The 19,762-nt window shown below is 39.4% G+C and overlaps 1 protein-coding gene across 3 annotated transcripts in view; it reads right to left on the minus strand.

The window, feature by feature from the left end:
• Positions 1 to 386: 386 nt before the first annotated feature.
• Positions 387 to 19,762, minus strand: part of LOC123771156 (N-acetylated-alpha-linked acidic dipeptidase 2) — a 34,818-nt gene continuing 15,442 nt past the window's right edge. For all 3 annotated transcript variants that reach the window (XM_069309488.1, XM_069309489.1, XM_069309487.1), the window contains exons 5-18: positions 16,371 to 16,491; positions 15,893 to 16,038; positions 15,221 to 15,410; positions 13,840 to 13,930; positions 11,126 to 11,310; positions 10,879 to 10,998; positions 10,444 to 10,526; positions 4,796 to 4,924; positions 4,510 to 4,589; positions 3,746 to 3,836; positions 3,376 to 3,634; positions 2,548 to 2,635; positions 2,072 to 2,164; positions 387 to 1,461 (exon numbers count right to left, since the gene is read on the minus strand). In XM_069309488.1, coding sequence (XP_069165589.1) covers positions 1,260 to 1,461; positions 2,072 to 2,164; positions 2,548 to 2,635; positions 3,376 to 3,634; positions 3,746 to 3,836; positions 4,510 to 4,589; positions 4,796 to 4,924; positions 10,444 to 10,526; positions 10,879 to 10,998; positions 11,126 to 11,310; positions 13,840 to 13,930; positions 15,221 to 15,410; positions 15,893 to 16,038; positions 16,371 to 16,491 — 1,878 coding nt within the window. In that variant the 3' untranslated portion in view covers positions 387 to 1,259. The remainder of the gene's footprint in view (positions 1,462 to 2,071; positions 2,165 to 2,547; positions 2,636 to 3,375; positions 3,635 to 3,745; positions 3,837 to 4,509; positions 4,590 to 4,795; positions 4,925 to 10,443; positions 10,527 to 10,878; positions 10,999 to 11,125; positions 11,311 to 13,839; positions 13,931 to 15,220; positions 15,411 to 15,892; positions 16,039 to 16,370; positions 16,492 to 19,762) is intronic.

Consider the following 19,762-nt stretch of genomic DNA (forward strand, 5'->3'; position numbering starts at 1 on the left):
AATCTGCGAAAATCTCAAGTTTGGCTAGATTTTTGTCTTAATAGAATAATTTTTTTGGTCTTAACTTAATTCATGGCAAATCAAATAATGAATATCCTTACCTATTATTTCGAAAATGAAATTTTTTTGGCAAAACTGCATTTAGCAGTTGATAAAAAATGTATTGAAAAAACACATTGATTCACACCCTCACTGATCAGCGTATTATACTTATTTAATATATATTTAATATCTTGCTATTATTTATCTTTTCATAATAGGAATATTAATAATAATTACAGACACAAAGAGCATATATTTAGAGTAATGGTCTTCTCAATAGACACATTATGACATTTAGGTGTTGTCTAAGGTTTAAGTACCAGAGAGGGTAAATAAATTAAATATTGTACATGGGAGGATATTATTATTATTTAAAAAAATTACAAGTTTCATGTATAAATCTATATGTATATAATATATAATTACATATGAACAATATCATATATTGCATTTTGTTACTAAAAAATCCTTCGGCCGCTTTTTCGTGACTCAAGCGGCTAGGATATTAGGGAATATTTGTGTCAATGTTGTCCATGCAGGAGATGTGCTAGAAATGACAGCTGAGAGAAACATTGAGAGACAGAGATACTATAAGGTAAAATTATGGATTAAGTGTGCAGTACTAAGTAAAAGGATTTAGGTCTACTATGAAAGGATTCTTAAATGAGATACAAATATATATATCCTAGATTTTAGGACATCAATTTAAGAGGTAAGTTGTAAATTGACAGAGAATCTGTCTTAGATACAAGGAGACAAGACTAACAACAAACCCTGAGGTACTCTTGTGTCAACCAGTATCTGGGCCAGGAAGTCATTAAATAAGAATCTTGGCAGTGATTAGACAACACCCAAGATGGCTAAAAAAAAATTTTTGCTCATGACTTTTTTATCAATGAAGTGGTCATTAAAAGGCTGTTAATGTTGTCCACGAGAAAGAAATTTAAAGAAAGTACCACAGAATGACAAAGACTGTGACAACAGAACACTGGAATACAGCTACTCTCATCATTCTTGGATTATAGAAAGATTCTTCAAGCTACTACTAGGTTAAACCATACCTGGAGAGGGTTTCCGGGAGTTGTCCTACTCACCGAGCCCGGCCCGATTCCAGGCTCGACTCATCGACAGCGTCCAAGTTAAAGATACATTGCCGACTAAAAAAACTGAAGAGGTGAATAAGAGGAGAGAAAATGACAACAGGAAAATGGTGTTCCTTAAATGACATGGAAGTCTTTCAAGAAGCTGGTGGCTCTCTGCATCATAATGGTGAGGTCGGAGACGTGCCTCTTAATCTGTTCCTCTCTCTCTTGACGCTCTGTGTCAGTCAACGTCTCCATGTTGTGCAGCAAGTCGGTAATGCCTGGGAAGCCGGACGCGGCGTAGCTGTCGAACTGACTTGGGGCGAACACCGCGTGTCTGTGGGAGGTTTAATACATTATTACCTTCATTTGTACTTCAATTAGCAGAGGTCCAGGTGTCAGTGGAACAATTGTAATAGTTGGTTTCTTGGGCTACTTAATAATATTGTAAATTATATACTGCACAAACAACACTAATTTAACTTTGTAAAATAAGCACAGTATATAAGCTTTGTTTAAATACAGATACTGATTATAACTATATTAATACAAGTGTCAGCGTTATAATATATCCATTTTTGAAAACTTAATTCAAGATTGACAATACTTATTACTTTCTAAATCGCGAAACCTTTCATTGTGTATCAATAATTTAGCATTAAAACTGCCCCGTAGAATGTCCTGGACCTATACTGCAGTTCTATTTATTTATAGTTATGTCAGAATTGTGGTTCTACCACCTGGCTAATAGGTTTATACCAGTATCATGGCTTAGCACCTAGCTAGTATGGTAATGGTTACATCAGGGCTTAGTACCTAGCTGGTATGGTAATGGTTACATCAGGGCTTAGCACCTAGCTGGTATGGTAATGTTTACATCAGGGCTTAGCACCTAGCTGGTATGGTAATACCAACATACAGTATCATCATTATAGTTAGGCACGTACCTGATTTGTGGTCGTCCAGGCAGACCTGCTGGAAGAATAAACACCTGTTCCAGCTTCATCATCTGGTCGTTGATGGCTCGAGTGGTGATCGGACTGGACGAGAAACACATATTGTATGATTGTAAATACAATAGTTACACAAATATATATACCTAAAGGTGGGCAGGACCGAATTCATAAAAGAATGGAATTTCTGGAACTCTGCTAGTTACGAGGGCAATGATCGTGAAAGTTCTTTTTCCAGGCAAGATCGAAATTGGAACCGATAGTCCATTTTAACAATTCCAAACTGTCAGACATTCCTCGGTTCTACTTTTTTTTTAACTCGAAGATGACTGTTAGAATGTTATTTACAAATACAAAATATCTGTCCAGTATTTACAAATTTGATAACAAATTAAAAATGCTTGACTTCTTAAAGGTGGAACTGAAGCATTCCCCCCTCACCGTCCCTACAATCTTTACCCCTCACTCACTCCAAGTCCTCAGTCCTCTTCTCCTTCAGGTCCCTGACGAAGACAGCTGTCGCGTCCGTGAAGTTCATCAGTGACTCTTCAAGAAGAGCTGGACAAAATTGGAGACTTTAAATATGCAACAAAATTACATGAAAATATGATAAAATTAAAAATAAATGCTTTCAAGACTCAATCTTGTAACATATTTACGCCAAGCTGTACCCAGGGAATTACCGAATGATCTAGGACGGGCCAAAACATCCTCGTTTCTTCATTCTATGATGTTTTTTTTTGGTCACCATACACTGGCGTTGCCCATGTGAAGATCTGGGATCACATCTTATCTCCATCTCTAAAATCTTCACTAAATCACTATGGTCGATATTCCCTGCCGTCTGAGGTTCTCTCTCTCACACACGATCTAAATCACAAACATTTTCACTGCTTCTGTCAACCCTCCCGAGCCCCGGTGGTCAACCCTCCCGAGCCCCGGTGGTCAACCCTCCCGAGCCCCGGTGGTCAACCCAGAACAAGAAAAACGTGGATTACGAGGCAACATCAATTCTCTTAGGGTTTCTCCAGAACCTAGGCTCTCGGGGAAAGTATTTACATTTTCAAAAGAGAACAAGATCAAATGATGAAATAATGGTTCAAAAGCATTAAACGTAGCTGCTATGATGAAAACAAAACATTATCAGTTAAAAGAAGACCCCAAGAACTGGAGCCCCAAAGAATATGACTATCACTAGCGTTAAACAACAGATAAGTTTCAAACAGAGTTCAACATTATAACTAATAATACAATACAGATTAATCTCCTTCTCAAATGGCAAACTACCCCAGACTCACAATACTTGTCATATATATTGATGAGTTTGTCTCGCTTGCCGCCTTTCCTGAGGGTATCGAGAGCATCCTTCATGGCCTTAGGCAGGTGCTCCAGGCTGTACGGCACAAGCACGGAGTCCGCGAAGTACCTGAGGGTGAGGGCGGCAATCCGGCTGCAGCCCTGGTGGATCCTGAAGCCCGGGTCCATGTTTTTATCCATCATGTAGAACGTCTCGTAGCCAGTGTGGTATGAGGGGTAGATGCTTATATCGTGCTTATTCTGGGGAAAGGAAGATGTAGCAGTGGTAGAGTGCATATGGAACTACAGCACAAGGCGTGTGGAAATGTAAATGAACGCAGAGTATTTACTGGGATTATGAAGCAGATTTACCTTGTCTCTCCTAAACCACAGATCCAGACATGGGATGCCACAGTAGAAAGAAAATGGGGCGTAGTCGCTTCCAGATCCCAAAGTTTCCATCCTGCGAGAAAAGTATAGCCAGTGAGAAGTTATCTCTTTTAATCAATTAGATTTATACTGCATACTCCAGTGCCACACTGCTTATGTTCTTCATCTCCTTAATGGTGCTTTTTCATCTCCCAGTCATAAAACATTTAACCAAACTCGTTTTATCTACACTTTTTCCTCAGAGATCTAACTGCTTTATATTTTTAACCATTAGATGCTGAACTACGTTAACCTCCCTAGCTAACTAACGTAGTTAACTACCGTTAACTACGTCCCTGGTGGGTGGGTGTTTAAAGTTAGTTAAGTGTGTGTGTGTGTGTATTTTATATATATATATATATATATATATATATATATATATATATATATATATATATATATATATATATATATTATTTATATATATAAATATAGATATATATATATATATATATATATATATATATTATTTATATATATATATATATATATATATATATATATAAATATATATATTACATTATATATATATATATATATATATATATATATATATATATATATATATATATATATAATGTAATATAACCAATGTATGTTTTTTCATAAATAGTAAAGTTTAATATAAAATTATAAAATATCATATATTTCCCTGCTCCCCCTCAATTCCGCAGTCATCCCTCTCCTTCAATTTCACCACTACTTACTCAGGTGAGGTTTTATTCCGCATAGTGTGAAATGCTACCCACTCCTCGTATATCGTGGCACCATTACGAACACCTGGCACCTGCAGGAGGAGGAGGGGGGGCCATACTGGAATTAAAATATCTACCACAAGCTAAAGTGTGAAATTGGAATTAAATCTTAGGTTAGGTTAGGTTAGGTTAGTTAAATTGTAGTTCAAAATAGGTTGCATAATATAACAAACTATTGGTCTTAGAAGAGTTGGGTAAAGTGTTTCTAAACAGAGATGGGGAATGGGGAGCGACATACCATTTTGGTAATCATGGTGATGGGATCCCAAAGAAGGGGGCTGCCGGGCACTTCGATGATGGGGCCCGAGGCGCAGGTGTCCGTGTTGAGGTACATCACCGCCCGCTCCTGTAGCTTGTTCACGTGTTCCTGTGGGACACGTCAGGACATTTTAGGACGTGCTGGGAAGCTCGTAGACTATAATATTTTACTGAAGAAAGGATGAGATGCTTTAGGACGTTTGCATGGATAAGCTTAAAACTATATGGGAAGCCTAAGGATACAGTTGGAAACATTAGATCATGCTTGAACACTATTTAATTAAGCTTCGAGATGTTTTCGGGCATTGTAAACATCATGAATGAATAACTTCTTTAGGATATAGGATGATTTAGGAATTTGTGTGCTACTGCAGGTACTTTTTACGTGATCCTGAAGAAAACGCTTATATTGTAGGTCACCAGAAATAACCCGTAGTCTGGTATAAGGCTCCTGCAGCAGTGAAATAAGAAAACTCATGCCTTAGAACATATATGAAATGATGTTATTTTACATATGAAGTGCGTTGTAAGACAAATGTAACATAAGACTTAGTAGCAGGGAGATGTATTGCAAACTTTAATGTTAGTTCATCTCAAAATAGCCTCAAGATAGTTCGGGGCATACAAATAAGCCACAGGACTTGAAATGAAGTAAGGTGCTGTATGACATGCTAAATTCTTGTAGGATCTAGAGACATGACTGAGGACATGCTGTGAAGTCGTTAGAGATGTGCATAAAGCTCCTACGTTCGAAAATTAAGTGTAATGATTTATTTTATAATTAACAACATTTACAAGTAGTCAACAGTGTTCCATTCCATAATCTCCAGGTTATGGCTGTTAATTATGCCGATTAACTGACATAACCTAAACTAAATTAATTTTTTCCATTATTAGAAACTAAATACATAATCTTACCAATTTGTTTTATGCTTGTGCTGATTAATTATGCGAGGGTCAAAAAAATCTTATATAGAAAACTCAACTTTATTGAGCTTTGAAACAGTATGTCTTGCAAAGAACACGCATTCTTTTCCGGCTACATTATATATTATTTCAGTTTTTATTTTCCGAGTATGAGTGTTATAATCTACCCAGGAAACCCGAAAAAATTGACATTTTTCAGTTCTAGAGGGCATATTTTTAACCTTTCAAATGTCGGAATTATTACCTACCAGATATCAACTAAACAATATTGACATTAACCTAAATGATAAATTAATGCATAAATGGTCAATATAACATTCATACATCATTGTAAAATTTTACTCTTAAAACTAATCTTACCCTATTCTTTTTAAATTTTAAATTTAATTGTAGTGATTTATGTCATTTATTGAAATTAATTATTGATCTCATTTTGTTTTCTTAATTAAGTTCATACTAATTATAGGTTAAAACTAAGCTAAATAAAATTAATTATCTTTAAGATTATTTTACTTTACAATTATCATGTCTAATTTTTTGTGTTATATATTCATCTTGACAGTCTCCACTGATTTTTTGTTTTCTCCACCAAACTTGTGTATCCTTCATGGCTATCTAGTGTTCTTTATTCTACTTCTAATTGTTTCAATTTTTTTGTATACTTGCATTTAATGTTGTGTTTTGCTATAATAATTCTCTAATTATAGTAGACATAGTATTTATGTAAGCATCTACCTCAGTGTCTTAGTAAAATCTTGTTCATAAATATAATCTTACCCTGTTATTTTTTATTTTTTTATTTTTAAATTTAATTGTAATTTGATTTATACATTGTAATTAATTATTGAGCTCATTTTGTTTTCTTAAGTTCATACTAATTATAAGTTCACAACTAAGCTATATTAAATAATTTATTCTTAAGATTATTTTTACTTTACGATTATTATTTGTCTCATTATTTTTGCTATATATTATTCCTGTCAGTCTACTGATTTTTTCTTCTCTCTTAACCTAACTTCTGTATCCTTCCTGTCTATCTGCGGTGATCTTTACTCTACTTCAAATTGTTTCTATTTTTTTGTGTACTTACATTTATTGTTGTTGAACAGCAAAACAGTTGTGTTTTGCTATAATTACTTTATATTTACAGCAGATTTAGTATTTAACTGTTCCTGTAATTGCTCATCTTATTGTATCGTGACATTATTGTATCTATATGCTTACTGATATTGATCCTGATCGAAATCTTCTGTCTCGTATCCACACAAATCAGCGCATTGATCATCATTATTGCAGGTATTACACAGCAAATCTTGCAAAAACAAACTCCTAAACAGCACCTGCTTATCAGTTTACAACCAAAATGTTAGGTCACTTGGTAAACATTTTGATGATATAAATGCACTACTCATAGCACTAGGTTCTAAATTATCATTCATCATTTGAACAGAAACTTGGCTAAATAAAGACTATACCCAACTCTACAACTTAGCTGGTTATAGAGCCATTCATAACTGCAGGCCTAATAAAAAAGGAGGTGGCACAGCAATATATTACAAAGATACCTTCACCTGCAATAGTGTCATTAATGATAGAGACGACTATTGTGAATATACCTTAGCCAAGTTCTCCAGTAAATCCCTTAAATCCTCCCTGACTATCGGTGCCATCTATAGATTTCCTAATACCAACATAGCGTCATTCTCAGACAATGTAAGGAATCTTATCATAAATAACAATCTCAACAAAAATCACATTCTAGGAGGTGATTTCAATATTGACCTGGGTCTTCAAAATAACCCTCAAGTTGACTATTTCCATAACAGCATGCACTCCTGTATGCTAATCCCCACAATCACCAAGCCCACCCGAGTCACTCAAACATCTGCCACTACCCTGGATCACTTATGGACTAATATAACAGCTCCCCTTACATCTGGAGTAATCTATGATAGAACAACCGACCACTATCCTACCTTCCTCATAGCAAACATGGACACAATACCACCAGAAAGCAAGAAACTCTCATTCAGGCTACACAGTAAATCAGCTTTAGGCAATCTCTCTAATGCACTTCACAATATTAACTGGGAACCCGAATTCAATAATACACAGGATATAAACTCATTAACTACCCTCTTTCTCTCCAAAACTCTAAGCCTCTACAACACTCACTGACCCCTCCTTACCAAACAAGTAACTGACAAAAGAAAAAACAATCCGTGGCTCACAAGTGGCATAATCAAATCAATCAACAAAAAACATGAATATGAAAAGAAATTTAGGATTGGCCTAGTTACAAAGGAAGTAGTTAAAAGGTACTCATCAGTGCTTACCAGTATCATAAGAAAAGCTAAACTTTCATATTATGAGACTAGATTCAAAGAAGCAAAAGGCAACATGAAAAGCACATGGAATACCATCTCTAATATCCTAGGAACTAAACAACATTCCTACAACACTCTCTAAGGATGGCTTTACACCGCCAACTGACCTAGAAATGGCAAATGAATTTAATAGCTTCTTTTCATCGGTTGGTGCTAACCTTGCCAGTAAAATCCCACAGACTCAGACACATATCAACACATATCTCTCAGGCAGCTATCCAAACTCTCTTCTCCTTTCACCAGTCAGCCCGACCGATGTTGTGTCCATCATACACTCACTAAAAACCAAAGCTGGGAACATCAGTGAAATCCCATCCATTGTATACAAGAGCGCCTCCCATGCCCTTGCGCCACCTATAGCTCTGTTGTTCAATAAATCCCTTGAGTGTCATACCTTCCCTGATATCCTTAAAAAAGTAAGAGTAACGCCAGTTCATAAAGGAAGTAATCCGGCAGACATAAACAATTATAGAATAATATCAAACCTACCCATACTATCAAAAATATTTGAAAAAATTATCTACAAATAGCTCTACTCCTACCTCGTAAAATTCGACATTCTTAGCCCCTGTCAGTTTGGCTTCCGCTCCCAAAAGAGTACCAACGACGCAATTATTAGTCTCCTTGATATAATTTACTCGGCCCTTGACAAAAATGAGTTTCCGATTGGACTCTTCATTGACCTGAGAAAGGCATTTGATACTGTTAATCACAATTACCTCTTACGTAAACTTCATCAGTATGGAATCCGAGGCCATGCACTGGACTATATCCAATCCTATCTTAGTGATAGACACCAATGTGTAACCATCAATAATATAACCTCTCCCACTCTACCAATAACCGTTGGAGTGCCACAGGGCAGCATCTTGGGACCTCTCCTATTTCTTATATACATCAATGATCTGCCTAATGTCTCTAACATTCTGAAACCTATTTTGTTTGCTGATGATACTACCCTCATCTACTCTAACCCCAACCCACATACACTAAATAATGTTGTTAATAATGAACTAAAAAAAATCCACTTGTGGATGTCAACAAACTAACACTTAACATAGAAAAGACCTACTACATCTTATTTGGAAGCAAATCTACAAATGCAATTCAGCTTCAGATAGATAATGTAAACATTAGCAATAAAAATGATGGAAAGTTTCTTGGCCTATTCCTAGACAAGAGACTCAACTTCAGCACCCACATACAACACATAGCTAAGAAAGTCTCTAAAACAGTTGGGATACTCTCCAAAATCAGATATTATGTACTTAACTCTGCTCTCATCTCTCTATATTATGCACTAATCTATCCCTATCTTAATTATGGTCTTAATTATGGTATCTGTGCATGGGGTTCAACCACTGCAAACCACCTTAAGTCCATCATCACTCAGCAAAAATCTGCTATCAGAATAATAACAAATTCTGCTTTCAGACAACACTCAGCCCCCTTGTTTAACTCCCTAAACATGCTAAACATAATCTCACTCCACAACTTCTCTTGTGTCAACTACATTTACAAAACCCTGTTCTTAAATGCAAATCCTGCTCTGAACCTCTCCCTAGACAGATGCAATAGGACCCATTATTACCACACCAGAAATAAATATCTCTTTGATATCCCCAGAGTCAAACTTAATCTGTGTAAACACTCTATGCAAATAAAGGGACCCAGTCTATGGAACTCACTCCCTAATGAATTGAAAAGCTGTCCAACTTTTGCGACATTCAAAAACAAAACTAAAAAGTACCTAATTTCATCTTCATAGTTTTTTTACTTTTTGCTTTAAAATTACACTGTATCTATTGCTACCCAATCTCCCAATCCTTGTGTACACAATCTGAACATTTTTACCATTGTGATCACTGCTGTCTTCTTATATGTGATATCAATCTGCTGTATGGTGTCTACTAATCTTGTTTAAATTACCAATCAAGTTGTCAATGTAATCAATCAGAGCTTTAATATACCAATGTGCTTTACTATACTTACTAATCTCTCTCATCTCATTTTTTTCTTGCAATGTATCTTATTTTATTAATTCTGCTAGAATTTACCTACTTAAAATTATCTGTTAGATTAAGGACCTGCCTGAAACGCTGCGCGTACAAGTGGCTTTACAAGATTGTAAATACTATGCTATGTATTCTCACAAACCCAATATACCTTCTTGTATATAAATAAATAAATACATTAAAACCAGTTCGATTTTCTCCTGATTTTAATAGAGCTTCGAGTATATGTATCCACTAGAAATCCGCGCCAAAACCCTATTAGAAATTTCCACCAAAACTTCCCACACATAGTGACGTACCTCGACCCACTCCGTGGAGCCTAGGAGGCCATACTCTTCCGCGCCCCAGCTGCACAACACCAGAGTTCGTCGTGGTCGCCAACCTACACGAAAATGGCAGACAAATTTGGAGTAATTCACAATACATGCATTTTTAAATTAATCGGTTATAAACAATATCATTTTAGATTGAGAATAGCGTTATAGGTTTAGGGAACGGATTACTAGGCATCATAATAGGGATCGCTGGATAGTATTAACCGTACGTAAATACATGTGTGAATAAGTTTTTTGGATGTAACCACAACACCTCACTGAATTATTCAAATTTACTAAAAAAATAAATTATTTTAGAAATATAGTTAAAAAATGCCAAAAAAAGCTAAAGGGTTTAATTCAACTCAGATAATATACACTGTCGTTAAGACAAATTTCAGAATGCAGCGACTGACTGACCTTCTGTGATGAGCTGGCCGAGGACTCTGGCTGTCTCCAGCATTTGGGCGGTGCCGCTGGAGGGGTCAGCGGCACCGTACCCCCAGGCGTCACGGTGGTTCCCCATCAGCACGTAGCGATCTGTCAACATCACATTCTTCGTCACTACCACCCAAACTTACTTACTAGTAAGCTCAACATTTATTAAATGAGACTCAACTCCGGTGAACTGAATTAAAGTTTGCAATTGGAGACAGACTCAACTCACCAGGCTCCACGTCTCCCCTGATGGTGGCGATAACGTTGTAGGAGCGGCGAACCTGCAGGGTATTGTGGGTGTTGAGTCTGAGGCGGTAGGAACGGTACTGGTCCAGGAGCTCCGGCCCCAGGTTGTACGCCACGCCCGTCAGGCCGCCCTTCCACGCCCCGGGGGCCGGGGTGCCGCCCATCTTCCTGCAGGAGAGTGTTAAATTATCTATTTTTTCTTGGGGCGAAAATGCTTATATTGTGTAGTGATGTCTATCTGTTTATTTCAAGGATCAGCGTCACCACGACCCGGTCTCTGACCAGGCTTCCTGGTTCAACCAGGCTGCGCAATTCAGCTACTCGCAGCCTGACATGAGGCACAGCCTGGTTGATCGGGATATCTTTTGAAGGTGCTTATCGAGTTCTCTTTCGAGCAGTTCGGCCAGTTATGCCCCGTAGGGGGTAGTGTTGAAAAGTCTTGGGCCTCTGATGTTGATAGAGTTCTCTCTCAGCGTGCCTATTGCACATCTACTTTTCAGTGGGGCTACTTTGTACATCCTACCATGCATGCTTTCTGGTCTCATGTGGTGTTATTTCTCTTTGCAGATTTTGAACCAGTCCTCCTAATATTTTCCAAGTGTAAATTAGTATGTATCTCTCCCTCTTGTGCTCTAGGGAATACAGATTTAAAATTTTTAGACGGTCCCAATAATTTAGATGTTTTATTGAGTGGATTCTAGCAGTAAATGAATTTTTAACATTCTCCCCGTACGCGATTTCTCAGGCATTTTATACAGTAAAGTTTGTCTTTACTTTGTCCTTTTTTATTTAATTATTACAAATTCTCGCTTTGCTAACCAGTATATGAACTTTAATGATGTGTTCTAATTATCCTCCACTAAGTGTTTTTCTCCAAGTACACAATAAAGTTTTGTACTTAGACAAATATATTTTCATGAGTTTTTAATGCAAAAATATGATGGAACAAAATTTCTTACTTCAGATAATACAGTTTCAAGATAACTGTCATACAAAAGTGCCCGTATCCTAACCTACCAAAGGACCTAAAACAGAAAACGGGACAATATGTCAATTTCACGAGCCGTTAATATTTTCTAGTACGACCATTTCTGGCCTTAAGTAGAGTGTATGTCAAAATGTGTCGTTCTATTAGGAGGACGGGTTGAATTACACACAATATGAACCCTGCAGACACTGCCTTAAAAGGGTTTACTTATTGGTAACTCACAGCTTTATTATGGACGAGGTAGCAACAGTCTCAGAATAAGGTCATGGAGACAGAGCTCACAACACACAACTTCATCAACACAGGACAATATGTTTACTAGTTGTGTTTACTAGTTGTGTTTTGCGGGGGTTGAGCTTTGCTCTTTCGGCCCGCCTCTCAACTGTCAATCAACTGTTTACTAACTACTTTTTTTTTTTCCCCCCCACACCACACACACACACACCCCAGGAAGCAGCCCGTGACAGCTGACTAACTCCCAGGTACCTATTTACTCCTAGGTAACAGGGGCACTTAGGGTGAAAGAAACTTTGCCCATTTGTTTCTGCCTCGTGCGGGAATCGAACCCGCGCCACAGAATTACGAGCCCTGCGCGCTATCCACCAGGCTACGAGGCCCCCTCGACAATATGCGAGGGTGTGACGTATCATGGGCGACAACAGTCAAGGTGTCATACACTGCCACTGATGCCAGCCAGACAAATGCCATATTCAAGCCCCTGGAGCCCAGCACTAAGTAAACCAGAGCACTGACCCAAACATAAACATGTCTGAGTCAAGATGAAGATGCATGATCATGATCCCAGACACTGATGAACATGATATTGTTCATACAAAATTATACTTGATGATTATTTAGGCCGCGGCCATTGCCACTGCCCAAATAACCTTGTTGTTGATAGACCTTAAGCATAATATCAAACAATGAGTTCGTGGTCATGTGCAGAACTAGGTCAATTAAACTGCAGACAAACTGGGAATACTGTAGATGTCAATATTCTGGGTAGTTAAACCGTCCTCTCGAGTTATCACAACTTCACAAAAATGACATACTAAATTGCCTGAACCTAACCCAAATTACCGAGAACTATAAAACGAGTTTGTAAACAACTATTCTCGCGAGAACACATCCCTATCAGGTGCCTGGCGTAAACATGATCAAGGGCGCAATCCGTTCACCTTCAGTACAAACAACAACAATGGACGAGCAGCGAATAACAATACGACCAGCCTGCCTATGTACATATATGCTTGCAACAGTGAGATCAACATTACCAGACGTATAATAGTGCAAGTATTGCAAGCATATATGTTCATAACCTTATTCCTTAACCTTAACCTTATTCCAACAAGTACTAAAGTGTAAGTAATAAAGTTCCCACCAATAAGAGATCGCCTAACAAGATAACTACCTAAACTCTCGTTTCTTGAAGATTCTTCAACTCTAATAGCACTTTCTTAAATTAAATTAACAAGCACATAAATAAACATATTTTGGAGCAAAACACATTGTATGTTGCTGCATTTTTTTCGCAGTATAAAACAAAAAACACAATTCAGTTGATCCATCAACCCCTCATACACATTCAATCACTTCATCACTCATTCATCTTCAACACTCATTCATCCTTATCAATCTCCTCCAGCACCTTTCAAACTCATATTTCATCTAACTACAACACCTTCCCCACGAGTCAAGCCCAGACTTACTCCAGAATAGCTCGGGCGTTGTCGTAGCCTATGGGCTGGCAGGGGATTTTGGCCAGGTTGGCGTCCTCTTCCTTCAGTCTGTAGGCGTGAGCTGTGGGCGAGACACCATGGTTACTCTGGTGAGGACTTACCACTATGTTGTTCAACCCGTTCTCGCAAATTCGTAAAGTCAATATTGACTTATTAACTACGTGCATAGGTGATATACTAAACATAATAGATACCCCTAAAAAGATTCATAGAAAACACCGACCTTACCTAACCTTGTTAGTATCTTAAGATAAGCATCTTATTGCTTCGTAATTACAATTATTACTTAACCTATATTCGTGATGATGGTGGTTTAATGCAATTAGAAACATACAAGTTAGAGAAATTACTTCAGATTCAAAATTAAGAAATGCCCAGAGACCTGAAAGCTGCAGTATTAAAAGTTATGACAACTTTTGTAATAATAGGTATTTGTATGGTCAGCACAGTAGCTGGACCAGGCAATGTGATGCAGTCATTGCGCGAATTCGCCTTGGCTATAGACATACCTGGCAGGTTAGTGAGACTGAGCCACTATATCAGAATATTCAGATTTGTAAACTCTGTAACAAACCCTTAATGCATTCACTAGGACACTATATTGTTGAATGTGAAACCGTAAAAGATTTTAGACCTCCTGGCCTATTGTACCACCAACTGTGTAACTATTTCATTGAATACTGGTGTACTGGACGACATCCTAACAATTTATCCAAAATTTGCTTGTCCATTTTAAAGACTGAAGAACAATTTTATTTATATTATTTTTAAGCTGCATCTGTTATGAACCCATCCCTGCCCTTGTGTGGCAGTGCACAATAGAAAGTTGTATATACATATTTGTAAATTGAAGCGTGTATACAGGCTAATGTAGTTGATTGTAACCATTATATTATATTATATATATTATATATATATATATATATATATATATATATATATATATATATATATATATATATATATATATATATATATATATATATTATATATATATAATGTGTGTGCTTCAGCCTACAGTTTAGTCCTATTATCTTGTGTATGATCCTCTGTCCTGCGTGACAGTGAATACCAGCATTATCCTCACTCTAATAAGACCTAATTGTATTTCTCAGATTAGGCAAAATTGTAATTATTTTTTGTCAATCATGATGTTAATAAAAATATTGGTGGTGGTGAAGATGGTTCATGATAAGGGTAAAGATGGTTCATGATGGTGGTGAAAATGGTTCATAATGATGGCAAAGATTAGTAAGTTATTATTATTAAATCTGATTTACAATAGACTCACTGAAAGACAGGAAGACTGGCCCCCGATAGAAAGTTAAAGAGTCAGACACCAGAGACCTACCTGTAGAAGGCCAGGAGGGAGTGAGAGGGTCACCGCTGCCCATATAAGTGGTGCCTCTCTGCATGCCGGTGCCAGGGAGCCACCAGGTGTTGGGGTACACCTTCTCGGGTTCCACGCCCTCCAGGGCCACATCCTCGGGGTCCGAGAACAGGATCAAGCCCTTGGCTCCTCGATCCTGGGCGTGTAGCAGCTGAGGGGGGTGAAGACGTGTATTAGTTCAGGTTGCAGATGACTCGGGTGTTGCTGTACACAGGACGAGTTGGCTGATAGGTAGGGGAACACACTGGTTGACCTGAAACATCTGCCAAGTACCAATGAAAGTTATTAAAGATATAGGTGCTAGGGGTCGGAAACCTTCGGTACACAGAAAGGTGTTCCCAGCTGCTCCGTGTGTATAATATATACAGTTTTCGTTATTCTTGAACGACATTTAGGCCAGGAGGGTTGCTAGATGGTCATTAGGCTATTGTAGAGGCATAAAATAACCCTCCAGAGTCTGCATTAACCTCAACACTAGTCAACCATCCTTTGGAAATTTGTACCTGATTAACATCAAGAATGCAACCTTTAGGAAAGATGTCAAAAAACTAAATTTCATGGAATTACTAAATGACATTGTTAAGAGAACTTCAATATACCGAAAATACCATTAAGTATGATTTCAACACTGACCTTGTTGCCTCTGAAGATCTTGCCATAGCGAGCGATGACGATGGAGCCAGAGACGTTGACGTTGAGCTTCTCCAGCGTGTCGAAGTCCTCAACCCTGGCGTAGTTAGCGTACACGACGCCTCGCCCGGCCTCAGACTCCACGTCCCCTGGGGGGAAAGGCCGGAGGCTCACCACCATATCTTAACACTTCTCTCTCAACCACTCTACTCTTATTGTGCAAGACGGCTTTTATATTACAATTTATACCTAGTGAAAGTCTATATCATAATGTTCTCATTCTGTATATAAACACAATAATCAGCTGCCCCAGCACCCACTCACCACCTGCCCCAGCACCCACTCACCAGCTGCCCCAGCACCCACTCACCAGCTGCCCCAGCACCCACTCACCAGCTGCCCCAGCACCCACTCACCAGCTGCCCCAGCACCCACTCACCAGCTGCCCCAGCACCCACTCACCACCTGCCCCAGCACCCACCTGCAGGCGAGAAGGCATTGAAGGCGTGGACGAACTCTGGGTCGTCATCATCCTGCTGCAGCGGGGTCTCCGTGTAGGCGCTTGTGAAGACAACTTTGCCAGCACCGTCAATAAGGGTGATCTGTGATAACACGAGTCAAGTTAACAATATTTTATGTAAGAATATAAAGATTACTGTAAATCTTGTCTTACTTCTACTTGGATTAACTGATAATATTAAATTCTCATTTAATGTTAAGCGTAAAAATAGAAGAGGCTTATAAGACAAGCAACCTCGTTTATAACAACAGATTAGAGTACCTCCTCACTTTGTACCAGGCTTCAACATGGCCCGGTAACAAGGTGAGGGACCTCAAAGTAAAGGGGCTGCAATATAGTAGTGTAGTTTGCTTCGTTCTCGACTCGCAGTCGGAAATTTCTGGTTCGAATCCTAAGCGGGGACAGAAATGGTTGGGCGCGTTTCCCTACCACCTAATACCTTTGTTCACCTATCGGTAAATAGGTACCCAGGAGTTAGTCAGCTTGTTGAGGGTCAATAGTTCGACCTTGGGGAAGGTACCTCGATACAAGCCTAACGTTGTGTGTGTGTATATACATACACACATACGTACGTACATACACATACATACATACATACAGGCTGCCTGTCGCCAACAAACTGGATAATTATTATTATTAAAGCGAGGCTCTTGACAAAGATCAAGGTCACAGGTCTCTGGCCGTGGCATTTCTGGGCCGCAGCGGGACGAGGAGAACCAGATGGCTTTCACAGCGGCTCAGGTGGTAGCAAGGGTAAGTACGAGGTCTAACTTACAAGGTCGAGCCTCATCTCCCAAGCCCCAACATTCGTACCTAGACTATTTTCAAGCGAGGACTTTTGTTCTCTCGATTTTCTTATAGTTACTACTGAACTTGCGAATTGAGTTGGCATCAAGCACAATTCCTCGTCGATTCCAATGCACTTATTGGCAACTCTTACCCCTGAAGGTCGTCTTGGTATCTTCTCTGGTTGATTTGTGCCCCTTCACGCTGTTGCTTATTATCTGAACACTGCTTCTTTGTCTGCGTGGTCAATTTACCTAATGATCTTTTATGTCGTTATCATGTCCGCTGTTCCATACCTCCTCCAGGTGTTCCTAACCTCATACAGACTATACACTCGGAGTATATACTTTAGTCCTTAACGTTACTCAGGACTAAAGTCCAATCCACACAGACCAGCTGCATCTCTTCTGAACTGAAGCAGCCCCCGTCCTCTCCAGCGTTCACACCAGCACTAAACTGATGTACTAAATTGCCCGAAACTAACTTAACCAAAGACCCACCAATAGAAAACGGGACATCCCGTCAATTTTGCGACCCGCTGTGATTTTTAGTACATGGGATTTTGGCCTCAAGGGGATTTATACGTCAAAATACGATGTACTAATCAAGAGTACGGGTTGACAATTCATGGCTGAGCCGCTGGGTAGAGTACATGTTCTTACCCGAAACGCTATGCGTACTAGTGGCTTTAGGTATTGTATGTACTACCTACCTCCTACCGAGCCGGTCGGCCGAGCGGACAGCACGCTGGACTTGTGATCCTGTGGTCCTGGGTTCGATCCCAGGCGCCGGCGAGAAACAATGGGCAGAGTTTCTTTCACCCTATGCCCCTGTTACCTAGCAGTAAAATAGGTACCTGGGTGTTAGTCAGCTGTCACGGGCTGCTTCCTGGGGGTGGAGGCCTGGTCGAGGACCGGGCCGCGGGGACACTAAAGCCCCGAAATCATCTCAAGATAACCTCCATCTTTAAATCTAACAATGTTTGTACTGTAACGCTGCAACTATGTATGTACTGTTCCTAAATGTTCTAGGAATTATTATTATTGTTCCAAAATAAATTATTATTATTATTATTATTACATAAAGTATGCTTCTCAGTAGATGTGCGGTCGCCTCTTCAATTTTATTTAACAACTTTAGATAAAACCATAGACAGGAACCCCAGAGTAGTTGCGGGGTGTTTCTTTTGGCTTTCACGACTGCAATGCGTACGTCGCCAGTGTACATGTGGCAGACGCTTCACGAAGCTGTCGGAATTTGCAGAAAGAAAATACGAGAGCAACCGTACAGGGCCTGGGAGCAAGGTCGAGTTAGAGTCCTTGAGGGTCTCTTCTCAGACTAGCCTCACCTGGTCCTGCTCCACGTTGATCGTTGGAATCTCCTCAATGATTTAACACTTTAAGGGACTCCTAGGGTCCTCATCACATTTATAGTTTGTGACTTATAGGCAACTCGGTGTTGAAGACACCCAGAGCAGAAGGCTGGAGTAATATTGGCAGTATTCAGAAGTGGTTCAACGGAAACACCGCATAAAGCTTAACAGTAGTTTATTTACTAACTTAACCACTAATACACAGGGTGCTTGATTTACTTTAGATTGGCGTCAGCAAAGCTATGGTTGTATTAGCGAGATTCTTGACGTCTGGCTAAACGACTCGTATCCACTCGTGGAGAAACACCTAACTTAACACAGTTGACAGCCAATCATTAACACGGCAACCTAACTGCCGGTATGCAAAGGTATCACAAGAGTTCCAACCGGATACTCGGTAATGATGATATGCAATAAATCAACAACTACACTGTCAATGGGACAGGCAATAACATGCACAATAATAATCACACAATAACTAAATGTGTGGTGTATGTGAAGCTCACATTCAACAGACGAGTGTAATGCCGTGATACCACACAGATAAACACGCATTCACCGTCGATTCACCTATAACCTGTGACAGGTATGAGAAGGTGAGAACTGTGGTTGATCCCTCAGATCAACACAGACACAATAAAACAATGACAAAATCTTGTACTTACAGATAGGGTACCATTCCTTACTCACTCACTCAGGCACATTTATACAAGCACTCGTAGGTGGCCTGACAGCTGGCTTCGCTCGTAGACACGGAGGGTACTTGCAGTAGGCCGGGCTGTATGCTTAATAGACACACGCACACACACTGGCACTGGCGATGAGCAAGGTGGTGACGTCACGTAGTAGTGTGAGGGCGGCGGCGGGCGCTCGAGGCACAGAAGTACACAGGTACTGGGGTACTGAAGTGCACGCTCGGGACGAGTGGCGGCTGTGGTACCATGCAGGTACACTTGTGGTAAAGTCACACACAGGTTACTTAGGCGGCGGCACTGCCTTAGTTCACTCTTAAGTCACTCACAACGATCTTTGTCACCAGGGGTTACCTGATACCAGTCTGTTTCGCTCTGGAGATTTGTCACTTTAGGCTTCTGAATACTATATTCACAACCCGTGATTCTGGGCGAGTGTGTCGTATAATCTTCAGACGCGGAGTTAACTTGACGGTGAGGAATAGACGGTGTTCAGTCTATTG

Source organism: Procambarus clarkii, chromosome 65 (genome assembly GCF_040958095.1).
Source record: "Procambarus clarkii isolate CNS0578487 chromosome 65, FALCON_Pclarkii_2.0, whole genome shotgun sequence".
NCBI lineage: Eukaryota > Metazoa > Arthropoda > Malacostraca > Decapoda > Cambaridae > Procambarus > Procambarus clarkii.